Below are 14485 nucleotides of genomic sequence, written 5' to 3'. Positions count from 1 at the left end.
TCATTATTTTCAAAGTTCCAGTTTAATTTTAACTTTATCTTAATATTCATACCATACCACTGTTGTCTAGTATATTACTGTTTTCACAGTAATGATGGTTATACAGTGGAAGCAAAAAGAGGTAACTGTCTTGCATGTAAGAATTTGCAAAACTATTCAATTTACAATGCTAACTATGACTACTTGTCATATCTTTTGAGAGAGTAAAGACTGACAGGCTTCAGTCTTACTAAATGAGTAATCACAGAATATTTAGCAACATTCTCTTTTGCTTGCTCATGTCATAGAACTTTTAAGCCTTCGGACAATTAGATTTCTGGGCCTAACACCTCAGTCTTTATGGGTAGTTAAGTTCTCACGCTACTCCCCTAATCCAAACAGTCTTGTATACAATTCCAATAATGCGTATGCATGTCAAGATAAAGGCTCCTTATGCCTGGAGGACTCCAGCACAGATTGGGATTGTTGTGCTCCTTATGCCTGGAGGACTCCAAGCTCTTTACATTTTCACAAATACTGTTGCTTAAAAAACACATTTGAGGGATGAGATAGCTGAGTTAGTCTGAATTCAGGCAGAAGGCAGGGTGGCATCTGCCATAGGTTTTCTGTGTATTATGAAACTAATGTCAGATGAACATCCATTCATTCTTTCATGTAGGGTTTGCCTCATTTGTCCAATGCATACAGCAGGGAGGCACTGTAAGCAGGTGATGGCATATGTGACATTGGTAGAGGAATAGGTTAATGAATCTATCTAATTCATGGTGTCTGGTTCAGTGATGATGTGGTCTGTGCTGCTGAGGAAGCTCAGCTAGCATCTGGGTCTGTGGCAAGGCCTTGTGGCTTGGTGAGACTATGAGTTAGATAGCCTGTTACTGGAGAGATGCCATCTGAGGTTGGGAGTTGCCTATAAGTTACGGTAGGCTTATCCCCAGAAGCTACCTTGAGATAGCCATCATTTTCCAGGAGGGGTTGGAGGTCATGAATGAAGTACACAAAGTGCTCAAGTAGAGAGCTATAGGCTCTGTTGATTTAAGTGGTTACAGTTTCAAGAGCAATTTGATGAAGGGGTAGAAATTGTTAAAGTCCTGGTGGAATTTCTTTAGATTCCTACCTATGTGTCTATATGATGAGGATCTCATTGATGTACCATAGGTATACCAGGGAGATGACAGGGCAGCTGTGGTGGATGTAGATTTCAAGGACTATCATAAATACATTGGCATGTTGGGGGTTCACATGTGTGTCCATGGCAATGACACTGGATGGTAGGTATATTGAGTCTCCAAATATAAAATAGTCATGTAGGGGGACAAAGCAGGAAAGTGTGATGGAAACAGAAGCACCATCATTGCTGGGGATAACTAGGAAATATTGCAATCATATAACCCCATAAGGAAACACTTCCCCTTTTCATAATTGTATCCCATGAGCCCTCAGATCTTTCCACATACTATTCTTAATCATTTCCAGGAAGCACCACATTCACAGCTTTTAAAATAAAATGAAGTAGCATTGACTTTATTCATGCTCTGATATACACATTCAGTTACTTCACCCAGACACAATGTTTTTCTTGAGGGTTTAGGGAACTGATCTGAGATTTGAAGATTTAGATATGATTGTCTTTTCTATCCAAAAAGTTTATCTGTGACCATTACTCATTAAGTTCTTCTGTACTACTGAAAATGTACTTCTGTACTTCTGAAAATGGGATAAAAAATACTTCCCTATACCACAGAAATGCTGTAAGGATAGGCACATGAAAGACTGTGGTGCTCAGTAATATGGCGGTGGTGTGATCATAAGTAACTGAGATAGATACATATCCAGGGATGAAAACCAGACTCCTGACACATTTGACACTATAAAAAACACAACCTCATAAATTCTGAAACTCCAGAACATTTTTTTGCAGAACAAAACCCCATTCCAGTGGGTGATTTCATTTGTATAAATAAAGCTACAAAGAAGAAAAAAGGGTTAAGTACTAGACCAAAAATAGAGAATGTACTTTACCTGTATCTTCTAGAAAGAATTGTACAGCCATCAATACCTTCCCTTGAGGTTGTAAGTCAAGCTATGAGAGGAAAGATATCAACAGTAAATCTTTTGACTGGTTGGGTCAAATGTGGGTTACAGTGGGTTAATTCAATGGATATTTCTGTATGAAATAGGAATGGTCATTTGACTACAATTACATTCAAAAGACTTTGGAAATCTGAATATTTCTTTACCCTCCGTCTCATGCTTCCCTGCACCAATAATACCATCTTCTTTGTCAGCTTCTTCCATTGCTTTGATATACCTCTATCTGTCCAGTGCTCACTGCTGTTGCCTTCAAAAGCCTGTCAGGTCTACTACAATACAGTTCAAATAAGCATGCTGCAGCTATTCAGTGTCTACACATGCATTTACACTGTTTAAATTTACTGTGCAGTAGGCATTTATATGTGCATCTACACACAGTGTGACTGTGAAGTAAAGTGTCTTCATGTGCGTTACTATGCAGTAACTAATCAAATGTAAATCTGATACGATGCAGGTATCAAATTTATGCTCAAGCTGGCATAAATCACCATAGTTACTGCATAATGCATGTCTAGACATGTGCCCGTACCACACAGCAATTTTGGTTACTGTGCAGTAAATGCACATGTGTAGATGTGCCCAGTTAGTATAAACTTAGTGTAGACTTCTTCATACTATCAGCCAGGTTAGCAGACTGGCCAACACAGGTGTTAGTGCTTGTTTAAAACACAAACCAAAGGTACATTAATAGTTTACTTTTTTATACATTAGATGCACTTTCATCATTGCATCTTAAATCTGTTGATTAATGAGCTTTATAATTACAACATTCCTACATAACCTTCTATGTCTACTGTACCAGGTTTTGGTTAAATAGTCCTACATGCTACCTGCAGACCTGTTTGGTGCCATGCATCTTTACAATTTACTGGTTAATGAACCTACTCAATTACAGCTTCTCTTACACTTGTATTGTTTCAGGTTTGTCCATACCATCCTACATGCTTTTAAAATCTACTATGACAGCTTATACTGATTCTAGCCATCTCAGGAAGTTCTCAAGCAGACACGAAATATTCTGATGCACTCTGTTGCCTTTCACAGAACTTTAGACTTACAGGCTTTTAACTCTTACTGTTCCCGGGCTTGCCTTGGGAACTATATCCACAGCAAGTATAGCTTGGATTTATTTAGTGGCCTATGTAAAGTTCATGGTGGATGAGGATTTACATCACAGCAATCACTGGATCATACTCAATGAAATAACACATGGATATAACATTTGAAATGTTTCAAAGTGTCACGTGGTAAATCCTGTTTTAAAAATGAAGTGTTTTAGGCACAGGGAGGAAGGAATCCAGTATACAGTGCTGTCTAAATAGCACCATTTACCTATGACTAAACACAGCTTTAAAAAAAAAATCCAAACAATATATGGGAATCCAGCATCACTGTAAAAAGTCTGGATATCTTACACTGAAATAAAATGCGTAAACAAATATGTAATATTTTATTGCATTCAAGCATGTAAGCCAAATCAAGATTAAAAATACCTTTAATAAAGATTTCTTCTAGGATCTGCTTGATCCATTATCTCTATATATCAGAGTGTAGAATGCATATGTCTAACATACTTGTGCATATAGCACTGTGTACCTGGTGTCAATAGATGAATATATTTTCTGGGATTGGTATTCCACTTTTCCCATTATTGTTTATTACTGTTTATGGCATATGAGTATCCAAAAGTCACCATCAAGAAAGGTCCCATGCTGTGCTGGGTAGAGTACAAAGACACACAAAGACATGGTCATAAATGAAATTTTAGCCTTCATCTCTCTTCCCCAGACTGCTGTTTTTATCACTGATTAGTCTGGACAGGGGGAGAACCTAGTGGACAAGTCTCCCTCTTTCAGCAAGCTGAGAGAGGCTATCTGAGTGCTGAAACATCCATGTCAGAGAACATCATTAAATCTTATCCTGTTGAGCAATATACTCTTGCACAAGAGGAATTGCCAGCAATTTGTGCCCTTTACTGGATGTAGTTGACTTACTTGCCACACTAATTTCCATCTTCCCTGAGTCAAACCCTGTTCTGTGCTTTGGAGATGATCTACCAGCTGCCTGCAGCTTCTCCAAGCTGCGGGGCTGTGCTCCTTGTTGCCCATGTGCTGTGCTGCGGCTGCACACACACAGGGGCATTTATCAGCCAAATTATCAGCCACGTCAGGCCAATTTCCGATAGTCAATCTTCTTTATATCTGTGCCGATCTGACGTTGGACTGATGTACTAGTGTACCTCTACCTGTCTGAATTCAGTAGAGTTGTGCAACAGGGTGTTCCTCAGGGCTTACATTCAGAAAGGAGTGGAGGGATTGGTGCTCTAGTTTATAGATTCAGCCAAACCACCTTTCTAAACTCATCCCTTAAACCAGGGGTGGGCAATTATTTTGGGTGGAGGGATGCTTACCCAGTTTTGGCAGGCTGTCAAGGGCTGCATGGGTAGCCACGCCCCTTGACAGATGCCCCACCCCCTGGCCACCATCTTGGGACCAATGTCTTGGGACCAATGTCCCAGGGCCAGCACCAGTGGGGCCCAAAGCAGGGCACAGGCTGGCAGGGGTCTGTGGAGCCAGGCTGGGCTGCACCAGCAGGGAGAGGAGGGAGCTGGCCCAGTTCCATAGAGCCCCTGCCAGCTGGGACCACACTCTCCTGCCACCCTGCTTTGGGTCCCACCGGCACTGGCCCCGGGACACTGGTGTGGGCCCCATGCTCCTGCTGGCTCCCTGTGCACTCACACCCAGTTCCCCTCAACCCCGCAGTACAGGCAGGGGGCAATGCACAGCCCTGACCCCTGCTGGCTGGCAGGAAAGAAGCTGGTGCTGAGTGCCGGGAAAAGCAGCCGCTTGCCCACCCCATGGCTGGCACTCCCTGCTGCAGGTGCTCGCAGCCCACGTGGGGCTGTCTGGAGCAGGCACAGGCATGAGGTGAGCGAGGGGCTGCTTTTCCCTGGGCTCAGCACCAAGCTCTGGGCTTGCCCGTTGGTGGCAGCAGCTGCGTGCCTGGTGCCCTATACTGCAGCTGCTCACAGCCTGCCTAGGGCTGCCTCCTCCAGACAGCCCTGCATGGGCTGTGAGTGGCTGCAGCATGGGGTGCCAGCCACAGGGAAGGGGAGGGGCTGCTTTCCTCTGCACCAGGAAAGAGCCTGGGGAAAAGCTGAGTGCAGGGAAAAGTGGCCCCTCCCCTACCCCACGGCTGGTGCTCCCTGCTGCAGCCACTTGCAGCCCACAGGGCTGTACGGAGCAGGCACAGGCAGCCCCAGGCAGGCTGCAAGCGGGTGCAGCACAGGATGCTAGCCACGGGGCGAGAAAGGGGCCGCTTTCCCCCAGGCCACTTTTTCCTGGGCTCCTTCCCTGCCTGGCGTCTTCCCCTGCCCTTCCCCCCCTTCACCCTTACCTGAGGTTCTGGCATCACTGGGGCACCCATATGCTCCCAAGCCAGAAGTCCCTGCTGGGGCTTCTGGCTGGGGCAGCAGGCCCAGGCAGGCCCTGCTGTTGTGGGAGCCCGCTGGGCTTCCCTTGGGTCCTACTGTCCCTGATTCCTGTCATTTCTGACAGAAACCAAGGGCAGATAAATATTAATTTTCTAAATTTTTTAGGGACCCCACAGGCCAGATAGAATGGCCTCATGGGTCAGATCTGGCCCACAGGCTGTATTTTGCCCACCCCTGCCTTAAACGCACTGTTCCACACAACACATCAAGAGGTTTTGCACACCACTCCTTTTCAGAGCACCAGTAACAATAGGTGGGGTGCACACATACTAACTTTCTGACAGTTAAACTGGCTTAACTTTTTAAAGTCAACTTAACTGTCAGAGCATACACACATATGTGGAACACAGTCTACTTAAATGTGGCGCAAGATAATACACCTCTGAGATGTATTATCTTAATCCACACTAGTTAAGTCAACTTAGCTCACAAGATGGCTGCCACCAGGTCAAGGAGCTCTACATGTATATGCTCCGATGTGGCTTAAGTGGATTTATTTTAAGTGGACTTAGCATGTGTGTATGCACCAATTGCTTTCCATTGTATTTCTTCACTAGCTGCCATAAGTTAGTCAGTTCTCCATTGACAGAAAGGCTCTGAAGCCTAGCGTATGCTTGCTTTCTTCTTCAGCATTCAAGTTCTGGGCAAAACTCAACTCCTATGGACATACATGCTGGAATTGTAAAAGCCCTGGAGCTCAGACTAAAGTAAAAGCCTGTAAAAATAGGACATCTCCAGAAGTTGAAAACTGGTGCAATAAGATGGCACACCTGGAGTCATATTTAGCAGGCTTAACTGCTTCAAACAATTGGTGCAATTTAGAAAGAATTCTTGGAATATTTTGGTAGTTTGATTGTTCATTGTACACTTCTTTTCACCTTTTACTGCTAACGGTTTGTGACATAGTTTGGTGTTACATGTACAGTTAATACATATATTTTCTGGATTTTTATTGTATTTATAAAGACCAATACACATTTAAAAAAGTAAAAGTTTCTAAAACAGGGAGCTGTGCCCATTCATTTCACAAGTTTTCTCACCATGCTTTCTCCACTAGCTGTGTTGCAAAACACAAGGACAGAGAGCTCCTGTGTTACTGGACAGACCAACCTTCCAGGACTGTTTGGAGTCAATTTTCAACCTTACATATATAATGGGTGAGGTTACATATGAACTTGCATATTTACTGGTTATAGCCACAATCTGGGTTCCCCAAACTTCAAAATGAAAAATTCTTATGCAAATTATAACAAGCATAAGAAACATTATTTCCATCAGTTGTCATACTTCTGCACTACTTATATAGAATGAAGAGACCAAATAATGCTTTTAAATGAATTAGGTCACAGTTGTAAGTAAATGAAAACAAGTATTTCAAAATAATTAGAGGTGCACCATCTTGGATCCAATATCAGTCCGATATTGGATTGATACTGATATAAAGAAAATTTGCTGTATCAGATATTGGCCCACCCCTTGCCGAGAGGAGCCCCGCACAGCCCTAGCTTTAGCCTGCCCCATCCCACGCAGATCAGGGGGGCACACAACTCCCCCATCCTCCAGGGGTGCAAGCAGCAGCAGAAGCCACCCCCACCCCTATGCCCACCCAGCCCCTGGCCCCTCCCACACCATGGGGGAGGCATTGATCTGTCCCCCCTATGCCCCTTCTGTCTCCCCTCCCCTTCCAACACACTGGACATATCAGCTAGACTCAGCTGTATTGGAAATTGGATCAGTATCAGCCAATATGCCTCCTTAAACAATTGGCTATTGGTATGGTATCGGCCCCCAAAATCTCTATCAGTGCACCCCTAAAAATAATATGTGAATTATTATTTTGGGATGCTAGAGTGTCATCTCATCAAAGTAGTTCCATCTTAGGGTGAGGAAACATATATGAGACAAACCTTTCTTTATCTGCTACAAGTATATGATGTCCTGAAAGCAGAGAGGGCAAGATGTTGAAAGAACCTTGTGTGATGCCATAATTGGAATTTTAGTTCATGAAAAATGAATCAAATCAATGGAGTGAAAGCAATAACGAGACATGAAATCAGGTTTCAGAGTTTCAACCCTTATCAGAACTTCAAAGTTCTGACCCCATCTATATTAGGAATAATAATTAGTTTCCTTCTTGTCACTTCAGGTTTTCAGTGGTAATCCAGAATGCGTTTCAAATAAATTACCTCAAATTCAGAACTGGGCCTAGGACATGTGTAAAGCTTCGTTATATAAGAGTAACTAAGAATGTTTTATTTATTTTCTATTGCTTAACTTAAAATTAGGTTCAGCAGCTGAGGGGCCACTGCGAGTGGAGACAATGCTTCATCAGCATGCAGGGTGATAAGAGGAAGGGAAGCCCAGGTAAGCATCAATGTCCCGGGAGTAGGGGGCCACAACTGTCCTGGGTGTGGGAGGGAGGCACGTGCACCTTCAGGAGGCTTCAAGTGCCTCTAAACTAATGCTCATAGTATGGGAAGTAAGCAGGAGGAGTAAGAACCCAGACTTAGTAGGGCTCACAGAAGCCTGGTGGGACCTTACCGATGACTGAGTGATGGGCATTCGGGGAGACACCCTATACAGAAGAGACAGGACAGAAAGGAAAGGTGGGGGCATTGTGCTCTATGTCAAAGAGCACCTCACATCATCAAGGATAAGCTTCAGGTTAGAGGAGGTTTGGGCAGAGACACTGTGGGTCAAACTACAAGGGGGGCATGGTGAAACAGACCTTACAGTGAGTGTCTACTACAGAACACCCAACCAGAGGGAAGAGCTGGACCAGGACTTCTCCAGTCAGCTTATGGAGGCAGTTAGGTCAAGGGATGTTATTGTCATGGGTGACCTAAACTACCCAGACTTTTGCTGGGAGGAGCAGCCAGCCAGGTCTGACCTCTCACGTAGGTTCCTGGCTGTATTACAGGACCTTCACCTTATCCAGGAAGTGTAAAGTCCCACTAGGGGTAACGCCTTGCTGGACCTGTTCCTGGCCACGGGGGGGGACCTGGTGAGGGGACTGCATGTCCTTGACCACCTGGGCAATAGTGATCATCACCCTCTGCATTTCACTATCTAACACAGGGTGTCAAGGGCTTACAGTGAGGCTAAAGCCCTTGACTTCAGAAGGGTGAACTTCAATGAGCATAGGAGATTAGCGGGGGAGGCACCGAGGGCCCAGAAGGTAGAGGAGACGGGAGTCTACAAGGGATGGTCATACGTTAAGGGGGTGATCCTCCAGGCCCAAAGGGTAACAGTCCCTGAGAGAAGCAAGGCGGGGTAAGAGTGCTCAGAAAGCCCCTTGGCTCAGCAAGGGCATTCAGCAATGCCTGAGGACTAAAAGGGTGGCGTACAGCCAGTGGAAGGGAGGAGCTATCACCAAGGAGGAGTACTCTTCCTCAGCCCATGAGTGCAGGAGGGCTATTAGGAAGGCCAAGGCAGAGATGGAACTCAGGCTAGCGTCCAGGATTAAGGACAACAAAAAGTCCTTTTTCAAGCACATTGGCAGCAAGAAGACAGTACCAGGCAATGTAGGGCACCTGCAAGATGCAAACTGTAATCTTGTGGCTACGCCAGACAAGAAAGCTGATATTTTTAACCATTTCTTTGCCTCTGTTTTCTTGAACAGAAACCGGGAAATCCCACCTACCAGAAGTAGGGACAATCTCGGGGATAGCTCTGTCAGGCCTTCAGTCGGTGCAGATGTAGTTAGGGATCTTCTGGAAGGGCTAGACATTTTTAAATTTGCAGGTCCAGATGCCCTCCACTAAAGGGTGTTGAGGTAGCTTGCAGTCGTCATTGCAGAGCCCTTGGCCTGGCTATATGAGCATTCGTGGTCATCTGGCCAGATGCCGGGGAATTGGAAACTGGCTAATGCGGTCCCAATTTTCAAGGAAGGGAGGAAGGAGGACCCAAGTAACTATAGGCCTGTAAGCTTCACCTCGGTGCTCAGGAAGATCTTGTAGACAACCATCAAGGAGCACATCTGTGGGGGGCCAGCATGGGAGATCACGCTCAGGGGCAATCAGCATGGGTTCATCAGGCAGATCATACCTGACCAACCAGATTGCCTTATGACCACGTAACTAAATCCTTGTATGATGGTGTCGCCATGGACGTAGTCTTTCTAGATTTTAAGAAGGCCTTTGACACTGTCTCTCACCCCACTCTCATCAATAAATTAAGCAACTGTGGCATTGATGCCTATAAAGTTGGATGGGTAAAAATTGGCTGATGGGGCGCACCCAGAGAGTAGTGGTGGACAGGTCGTACTCAACCTGGCGAGCTGTGAGCAGTGGGGTCCCCCAGGGCTCAGTTCTCAGGCCTGCACTGTTTAACATCTTCATCAGCGACTTGGACGAGGGGGTGGAAAGCACGCTGTCCAAGCCACTGATGACACTAAGATGTGGGGCGAGGTGGACACACTTGAAGGGAGAGAGAGCCTGCAAATAGATTTAGACAGATTACAAAAGTGGGCAGATGAGAATAGGACTGGGCTCAACGTAGACAAATGTAGGGTGCTGCACCTTGGGAGAAGGAATCCACAGCATACATACAGGCTGAGGAGTTATCTTCTTGAAAGCACAGAGGCAGAACGGGATCTTGGAGTCACTACTGACTCCAAGATAAACATGATCTGCCAATGCCAGACTGCAGCCAGCAAGGCCAGCCATACCTTGTCAAGCATCCAAAGATGCATCTCAAGCCAGTCCAGAGAGGTGATACTCCCCCTCTATGCGACTTTGTCAGGCCGCAGTTGGAGTACTGCGTCCAGTACTGGGCGCCGCACTTCAAAAAGGATGTGGCCAGCCTGGAGAGGGTTCAGAGGAGGGCTACCTGCCTGGTGAGAGGGCAACAGGACAGGACCTATGAGGAGAGACTGAGGGACCTGAACCTGTTCAGCCTCAGCAAGAGGAGGCTGAGGGGAGACCTGGTGGCTGCCTACAAACTCATCAGGGAAGATCATCAGCAAATAGGAAGAGCCCTATTCTCCCCAGCACTACCTGGGGTGATGAGGAACAATGGTAATAAGCTGATGGAGAATATGTTTAGGTTACAGAGCAGAAGACAATATTTTACAGTTAGGGTGGCGAGAATCTGGAACCAACTTCCCAGGGAAGTGGTCCTCGCCCCTACCTTGGGCAAATTCAAGAGGAGGTTGGATGATCACCTGTCTGCGGTCCTGTGAACCCAGCATTCATTCCTGCCTTTGGCAGGGGGTCAGGCTAGATGATCTGTTCAGGTCCCTCCTGACCCTACCTACTATGAAACTAATGTCTCTTTTATTTTTCCAAACTTGAGTCAAATCATTTTCCCATAAAATCTTTGCTAAAATAATATATATGCAAATGATTGCAGGTATGTACACAAAACAGTGTGTACATGCTGTGAGACATTAAGGCAAGAAAGTAAATTAAGAATGAAGGAAACAACTTGCTGCAACACCAAATCAACTAGCAATTTTTCTGAAAAAGTGAGTAAGATCTCAGCTTCCTTCATCTACAGTTAATTTGTAATAATCCAGCTCCATTTGAACATCTGGTGATCCCAGCTAACAGCTATAGCACTTTCAAAGTTAAATTTAGAGTGTACCATAGGTTGCTATTTTCATATGCTAAAACCTGAATGTTACTATCAGTTTCATAGACCTTGACACTTCATTATCAGCATCAATAACTATGCTAAAATCTTTTTTTGGAGGCACTGCCATGTATGTTAAGAAGGACTGAATGTACATATTTTCAAAGCTGAATGGCAGGTCTGTTCCATTTCAGTAAAATATAACAAGCAAGCAGCCAGTTCTGCAAATTTAAGGGATTACTCTCCATACTTACCCAGAATTCTGCTTTGCCATTGCCCTTCTTGCATCTCTCAGCCAAGACCGATACCCCAACAGTCACCTCAGATAATGGTTCTTCTGCTGCCTTCATGAGAACAATTTGAATCACACGCCCTTCATAGACATGGGCATCAAAGGATGATTTCCATTCTGGATACATGGTTGGTTTCTTCTGAACCAAAGTTTTTCCTCTTTCTGAAATCCACATAAGACAGGAAAAGTGGAAAGTGAGGACTCCATAGGCCAGTGTTTCTCAAACTGGAGTTATGACCTCCCCCCAGGCATGTATGTACAGCATATACAGGTTTTATCGTCTAAAAGGCATGTGAGAGGAAAAAATGGGAAAGCAGAAGGGAAAAGGGACATAAGAAGAAGGAAAGGAAGCAACAAATATGAAGACCTCTAGTTTCTTCAGTAGTTAGACAGAATACAATATGTAATGACAAAATATTACTATTTTTATCATCTATCACAGTGGTGCTCAGCAGTGGCCCAGGGCAGGCATAGTGGGGCTCCATCTGGCTGCACAGAGGGGGCTGGGGACAGTCCAGCTTGATTTAGCCCCACTGTGAGAAGAGGGTATGGCCCACCCCCATCCAGTCCCATGGGGGGAAAGGGGTGTGACCTAGCCCCAAAGCAGTTGGGCAGGGGAAGGGATCTTGGCTTGGCCCCAACACAGCAGTGCAGAGAGAAGTGAGAATGGTCTGGTCCAGATCTGGCTGTACTGGTGGGGGCAGGGGGGAAAGGGGCCATGGGAATTTGGTGAAGGAGGAGGGTGGCCACTGCTCCCCTGCCGCCAAATTTCCCAACCCATGGGGAGCCAACAAATTTCCCAACCCATGTCTCCACAGGTCTCATCTGGCCCAAGGGCCAGAGGTTGAGCACCCCAATCTATGACAAAGAAACATAGGGGGATAGAGTGGTAAACCACATAAAAAGGAGTAAGCTATCCAAAAGTTTGAGAACCACTGTTTTGTCTTTAAATTGGAGAGCAACAAGATGGCTTTGATTATCAAATCTGAAACAGGAGATAACCTCAGAAATTCAGATTATTGCCTAACTAAGCAATGGTGTTAATTTTCTGAAACTGGAGGGGTATTATCCCGAAAAAGTCATGGCATGAAAGTGCTAAGATACATCAGTGTTAACCTGGAAAGATAAACCGCAGTATGTGGGGTTTTAGTCTTTATTTCCATTTGGTTCACTCAAGGGACTCTCAGCTAACACAGGTGCTTTGTTATCCATTGCAACGAACACTTGCAAAGCTCCGGGCCTACTCCTGGCAACAAAAGTCCCTTGTGGAGGCATGTGTCATTCAAGAAACTTGCAATCAATTGCCTCTAGCATCTCCATGCTTCCAAGTACAAAGGGGAGGCATATTTGCTAGTCAAAGTTCATTATGACAGCTGTTTGATATCCTGAGATACAGTTCCACACAAGCAATTGTGGAAGTGCTATGCTCATCCTGACTTAAGCTGAAACAGTCATTCCAGGATAAAAGTGACAAACATGAATCCCAGCATGGTGTATTGACCCAAAGGAAAAAGGCTCTAAATAATGCGAAAATTCCAGGACTTCATGCTGTGGCTTTGGCTGATCACCTTTCAATTATATTCTTCCCTAGAGTATCCACCCTATGCTACTGTGAGAGACAGCATGCTGAGCTAGATGGACCTGTGATTCAACCAGATATGGTCTCTCTTATTTCCTTATGACAGGCGGTGCTCGTGGTTTTGGCCCCATAGGTCAGATGAATGGTACAAGGCTAGTCTGCAGGCTGGATTGGGCCCTGAGCCAAGCCTATGTGCTGGGATCAGGCTCTGGGACCTCACACTGGTTCCACTGACCCTGGATCAGGTTCCAGGGCCTTGTACTACCTCTCCCTAACCCCTGTCTAGCTGGGATTGGGCCCCATTCTGTCCTGCATGCCTGATTTAGTGTGCATATCTACAGACCACAGGACTCCCCACAAATTAATGGGGGGTTCTGAAGGCCAGAGGGCATGGTGGCAGGGGCTGGATTTGGCCTGTAGGCTGGAGGTTGAGCACCTCTGGATTAGACCATTAACTCACTCTACTGGACATCCACCACTACTAAATGGCAAATTAAGAAATAGTATATTTATTCATATACAAAACAAGGTTTTTCCCCCACAATCAGCATTAGTTTATAGTCTCATACAAGGAAACCATGTCAAATACATTGCCTATCATTAAACCACTGCCTAAAGTAGCACGTGTTCAGTAATGTAAACTGACTACACAGTTGATTAAATAAAACAAACACTATGTGGGACTATAAAACACATGGTCCATATTGGGCAAACATACTGATGGGAACCTACCACAAGGAAAGATTAGTGCAGCCCATCCGAATAAAATATATGCTAGTGACCATTGTGTGTATTCGTTCACAGCACCCACAATTTTTTAAGTCATGGTGAACCACTACATTGACTGCATTGCAACTTCTTCACTCCCACTTCACTTTCCCATTTTCAATGAGTCTTGTTTCTTCACCAGTCTTAAATGTCTGGCAAGCATCAACAAATTGGACCCCAAACAATTCACATATAATCTCTCTGTTACTCCTTCTCTCAGCCTGTTGCATATGATTGGTGAGGCCCTATCCTCCATTAGGTGGAGCTGGAATAGGCTACCATGCTCCTCAAGTGCATATAAATTTTTGGAGGATCCCAGAACTCTTGACAAGAACACCTGGTTCCAGTCATGGGCGGAAGGGTGTGGGGGGTGCTAATTAGCACATGGATCCTTTGGGGGGGGAGGGGAGGGTATCTAGAGCACACTCACATACTGAGCAGTGCTGAGCTGTGGGGTCACCCTGGCTTGAAAGGCTGTTGGCTGTGCCAGAACCCAGCCCAATGAGCTATGTGGAAAGTTGGCTTTGGGCTAATATTGTACATTGTTACTACTATATATAAGTAGTTACAAAAGTGCTGCATAAAAGTATGTTTATGGAGTATCTGTGCTAAAACATGCAGCATTTCCGAACAACACAAAATGCATAAATTCTGGATGAACTACATCTACAGTAGTACCCATAGTCTG

The 14485-nt window shown here is 45.1% G+C and overlaps 1 protein-coding gene across 3 annotated transcripts in view; it reads right to left on the bottom strand.

Moving 5' to 3' along the window:
* Nucleotides 1-14485, bottom strand: part of PRKCD (protein kinase C delta) — a 136000-nt gene that overhangs the window by 42573 nt on the left and 78942 nt on the right. For all 3 annotated transcript variants that reach the window (XM_019547434.1, XM_019547433.1, XM_019547435.1), the window contains 2 exons: nucleotides 11413-11612; nucleotides 2020-2080 (listed from right to left, as the gene is read on the bottom strand). In XM_019547434.1, the coding sequence (XP_019402979.1) occupies nucleotides 2020-2080; nucleotides 11413-11612 (261 nt within the window). The remainder of the gene's footprint in view (nucleotides 1-2019; nucleotides 2081-11412; nucleotides 11613-14485) is intronic.

Source organism: Crocodylus porosus, unplaced genomic scaffold (assembly GCF_001723895.1).
Source record: "Crocodylus porosus isolate Cpor-Errol unplaced genomic scaffold, CroPor_comp1, whole genome shotgun sequence".
Taxonomy (NCBI): domain Eukaryota; kingdom Metazoa; phylum Chordata; order Crocodylia; family Crocodylidae; genus Crocodylus; species Crocodylus porosus.
Note: the sequence above shows the minus strand (reverse complement) of the source record. Positions and strands in the feature narration are given on the sequence as shown.